This window comes from Penaeus japonicus, unplaced genomic scaffold (genome assembly GCF_977035675.1).
Source record: "Penaeus japonicus unplaced genomic scaffold, GWHDUDI00000001_assembly GWHDUDI00000001, whole genome shotgun sequence".
NCBI classification, from domain to species: Eukaryota; Metazoa; Arthropoda; class Malacostraca; order Decapoda; family Penaeidae; genus Penaeus; species Penaeus japonicus.
In genome coordinates this window covers 24,049,804-24,054,803 of record NW_028234403.1, presented here as the reverse complement: position 1 = coordinate 24,054,803, position 5,000 = coordinate 24,049,804, and the positions used below count along the sequence as shown (strand labels likewise).

The 5,000-nt window shown below is 46.6% G+C and overlaps 1 protein-coding gene across 1 annotated transcript in view; it reads left to right on the top strand.

Annotated features, from left to right (window-relative positions):
* LOC122258942 (LIM/homeobox protein Lhx9) overlaps positions 1-5,000 on the top strand; it is a 117,376-nt gene that overhangs the window by 98,897 nt on the left and 13,479 nt on the right. The window contains exon 6 of the mRNA XM_043025249.2: positions 1,274-1,479. Within this exon, the coding sequence (XP_042881183.1) occupies positions 1,274-1,479 (206 nt within the window). The remainder of the gene's footprint in view (positions 1-1,273; positions 1,480-5,000) is intronic.

Genomic DNA, 5,000 nt, shown 5'->3' with positions numbered 1-5,000 from the left:
TCTCTCCCTCCTTCCCTCCCTCCCTCCTTCCCTCCTTCCCCTTGGCGCGGACCCCCATCGCGATGTCGTCCCTCCTCACAACACCAGCGGGATGAAAGGGACCAGTGTATTTTGTGTGCACAGATCCCATTATTTGTAATACTATAATAGTCTTAAAGTTGGGCCTTTAGGGCGATGGAAGTCTATGGGGGAGGGAAGGGAGGAGGGAGTGGAGGGGCTGAAGGGGGAAGGGAAGCATTCAGATCAAGTCTACCTGAGAGGAAAAGAAGAGAGACGGGGAGTAGGTGAAGGGAAAAGAGAAAGAGAGAGAGAGAGAGAGAGAGAGAGACTAAATATCAATGTATGATTAGATTAATCTGATTTATTCCTCAAAAATAACATAATGTGAATACCAAATGATGTAATTAAACAGCAAGTAAAATGCGCGTTCGAAGGCGTGGCATGTCGCTGGGTTTGTAGCATAATATATATAGATACAAATTGATAGTGCAGATGAAAGGTGCGAGTAATATTGAGTTATTTTTTTCTGAAAATTTCAAACGTTTTTATATTTTCTTTTACTTCAGTTTGCGGAAGTTGACAAAAATAATTATTTTACGCAAAACACGTTCAGAACATTTGCTTAGATTTGCACGCGCGCGGACAGACACGCGCCCAGGAACGTACACATGCATAAACACACGCACATGGACCAGGACACGCACACGCACAAATCTGTGTCTTGAGTTCACATACAAACACTGATAAATTTGAAATAGAAAGAGGAGACGTAGAAGTTAAATCAACAATTTCTCGTCGCCCCTATACCTCCCTCCCTCCCTTTACTTCCACATCGCACTACCCCCCCACCCCCCACCCCCGTTCCCAGTCATTCATGATATCAGCTGATAAGCGAGAGGCGATAGCGTGAGACCCAATGTTCCTGCAGCTGTCGATGAGTCTTGCATTGGGAGGGCCTACACCCCACCCCCACCCCACCCCACCCCCTCAACTCCCTCCGTCCCTTGCACACAACTTCTGTTTTACCTGGATTTTTCCTCGTTTTTTGCACCATAATTGTGTTGACGCAGATGTGAATGCAGTGTGTGTGTGTGTGTGTGTGTGTGTGTGTGTGTGTGTGTGTGTGTGTGTGTGTGAGGCCCCTAACTCTTCTGTGCATCACCTCCTTGTCTTAGCAGACACATGCCTCCTACGCCTGAATCAGGAGACGCATATATCCTACGACGGCATCTTAGTCCTCGCCACTAAGCATCCCCCTTCTCTCTCCCCTCAGACATCCCAGGCGGCTACGACCCCGAGGGCGTGTACGGGCCGATGGGGACGCCCTGCCAGTCCGTGCGAACCAAAAGGATCCGGACGTCCTTCAAGCACCACCAACTGCGGACCATGAAGGCGTACTTCGCCCTCAACCACAACCCCGACGCCAAGGACCTCAAGCAACTGTCGCAGAAGACCGGACTGTCCAAGCGCGTCTTGCAGGTAAGCGGAATGCTCTTGCTGCTTGCTGTTGTTCATTGTTTTTTTTTCTTCGTGTTATTTCTCTTCTTCTTACTCCTATTAACTTTCCCCCTCCTCCATTGAAATCAGATTGACCTAACTGCATTTATCATATAAAGATCACTGCTACCGATCAGGAAATAGCGTCCGCATTATCATCCGCTCTCCCCGCTGCCACAGTATGCCCGACATAAGGTGGCTGGGCACGGCACCGCCAGAAGGTAACACGACATTATAATAACTCACAGCACGTTATGGCGCCAGGGAAGAGTCATTATGGCAGAGACGAGATATTATTTAGATTTTTTTTCTTCTTTTTTTTTGAGGGGAGGGGGGGGGGGAGATACGACTAATAAAAACGCCCTTTCTCCACGAACACCAAGTCATGGGACTGAGAGATGTACAGACGAGACATAGTAAGAGAAAAAAGAATGTGTGTATGTGTGTGCTTGCTTGCGTGCGTGCATGTGTGTTTCTGTATCCATTAAACTTGTAATGTAAGCAAGTATCAAAAGCAGATCCCCTCCCTGACCTAGTCGCTTCGCACACGCCCAGACGGCCGAAGGGAAAACATCCAAGCGACGCTGCGAGCGGTCTATTTCGGAGCCGAATCGCCCGGGCGCTGCGTCGCCGCGAGCGGAGGTCGGACGCCGGAGCCTCGGGACAATCGCTTGGCCGAATGGAAGAAGCCCCCGCGAAGAGGCTCCATAAACCGCGAGCTGCCGACGTGCTAAGAATGCTTAAGTCACCCCTGTGGTCCTAAATAATACGGCTGCGAGGGGTAACTGTTCTAATCTGTAATAAACGTGTGGGTAGCGACAGTAACGCGATAGAAGGCTCAGTGGCTCCGGCAGTAGCACGGTAGTCGGCCTGCTAATTACTCTGTGTGGCGTTGTGGCTCGTATATCATGCTGCTCGTAATTATAAGAATTCTTGGCACGGAATTAGCATGTGAATAGTGCTATAAAAGGATAGCATTCGGCTTGTGTTTTATATATGTGCAAATAGTTATAATGAGGGAATCCAAAGTAGGGTGTTTTATTGCGATAGTTTGTACTGTTTTGCATATGGTTAATTTTTGTTTTGGGTACCTGCAAACTTGGCTCTGAAGTAGTTACTGTCCTAAAAATCGCCATAGAGGATATAACTTGTTTAAAAAAATATATATAAATTACTACATTTTCTGTATTCGTTTTCGAGAAGGTGCGAGGATGTTCCATTTTATATCAAATTTTATGAATTCAAATGTATTTGCCTCGCCACTGGACACCCAAGCGGCTGTACAATACATGGAAAACTTTCTGGATATCCATCAGTAGGGAGCAGACGGTTGCAAAAGGTTTTTTAACCTATTTTTTACGTACACAGGTGTTAATGTTCTCTTTCACCCTGCCATGTGTGTCTTTTTTGCGTGTATGTATATATTGTATGTGTGTGTGTGTGTGTGTGTGTGTGTGTGTGAGAGCGTGAGTGAGTAAGTAACTGTGTGTATGTGTGTGTGTGTGTGTGTGTGTGTGTGTGTGTGTGTTCGTGTGCGCGCGTATGTGCCTGTGTGTGTGTGTCCCAACGCGCCGTCACTCCCTCACACGGTCTCCTCCCTCTACCATTAATTTTGACTCGTTTACCATCATGTATTATGTCCTCAATATGTCGTCGTTTATTTAAGCTCGCCGTCTCGTCTGCCCGCCTTCCATTACTGTCTTTGTTCGCTTCGTATTTTAGTCCCCTGCCTTCTTGCATTTGATCTCGTGTTATTTCTTTGAAGAGAAAGGGACTCGGGCCTCGGAAAGACAAGCAAGATGCGCTCGCTGTCTCGTTTCTTTGTAAACTTATGATTTCTAAATATGTTATTTTGAAACGTCAGAAAGTTATTGACTCCGAGAGCGAGATTGAATTCGTAAGGGAAAAACTTTTTTTTTTCTTTTTCTTTTTTTAGAAGAAGGGAAGTGCAGTGAAGGAATTTGAAGGAAAATTCATCGAAGAAACGAACCGGTCATAATTCAACGAATACTTGTATGCTTTTCTAATTGTCTTGAGTCGTCGGTAAATAGTAAATAGATTTTAAAACACACAACGGGAAGTATTCTGAAAGCAACTGCAATTCTTTCAACGTCGACATTGCACTATGTTGAATGCAAGGATCTAAGGGAAGCCAAAATAAGCTGGTAGGATTTAGAGCATCTCGCTCGTCATTTTTGCATTATGTGTTTAATTTATATCCTTTTTTTTCGGAGGGACAAAGAGGAAACAATTTCGGGAACAAGTCGACCTCTGCGCTAATTGAATATCCTTGAACATCTATTGATGTCAAGAACTGGACTTCAAAAAATAATGGTACATTGTTTTAGCAGTTAACAGGAGGAATACCCGACGTTTCTTACTTCCTGCTACTGTTATGGTAGTTAACAAGGGCCTCTGCACCGTTTAATGTGAACTGGGCTCGATAATGGTCCCTCGTTAGCGACAGTTTAACCTAACCGCCGATCTCTCTCGGCTCACGTCACTACTGCAGCCTCAACTGCTTACTTTATGGCCATCGTTAACGACCCCCGAAGCATCCGCCTCTGCCGTGAGGAATGAAATAAAGAAAGCACTAAGGGCTTTTACCTAAGATTGAAGACGCCCCAAAAGAGATGTGCAAAGGCTCTCGGAGAGCGATCACTTGTCCCCTTTCTCCATCTTTCATGAAGCTTTTTCCCCTCGGTTGCTACATTTTTCCGCCATGATTTGGCCGTGTTGTTGTTTGTAAGTGTTGGTAATTAAGGCGATAATGAGGTGCGATCGGTGGCCGGTGATTGCCGCCTCGAACAGAAATTGAAATTTTCGTGGTATTCTTCTTGAGGTTCTTTTTCTGTTGCATTTTTTTTCTCTCTCTCTTTCTATTCTACCTCCTGTTTATTCCCCCGTCTCTCTTCTTATTATTCTCTCCCTCTCTCTTCCTCCTCCCTCGACACACACACTCACAGGTGTCGCGTGTTTACGTCGCAGAACAGTCGAATGCCGTGGCCCTGCAAGATAGTTCAGACACGTCGGCATTGTTCCTCGCGAGCATATATCTTACTCGGAGACCGTAGTGAATTCGGGTGCCTCCCCACCCCTTCCCCTCCCCCCTGCCTTCTCCTCCTCCTCCTCCTCCTCTCGACGCAGTTCCCCAGGTTTCCTTGGGGGAGGGGAGGGGAAGAAGGGGAGAGACGTCAGACGGGGGACCTAAGTCATTAGTTCCGATGGAAGTGAACCAAGGCGAAGGTTCACGTCTTCGGGCACGCCAAGAACGCGCGTCGCCGCCGCTTTACGACAACCTCGCGCCCACAGACTCACCGTAATCGTTCTTTCCTCCTGACAATCTCGCGGGAGACGACGCTTATCTTTATAGTCGCCCTGCAAGGAGGTGACGTTTAGCTTTGCCTTTTATTTCGCGACGTCCAAGTGACGGATCTCGTCGATTTTTTGTTTTTGTTTGAACATAAACATTATTTCAAAGTTGGAGAGGCACTCAAGCTGTT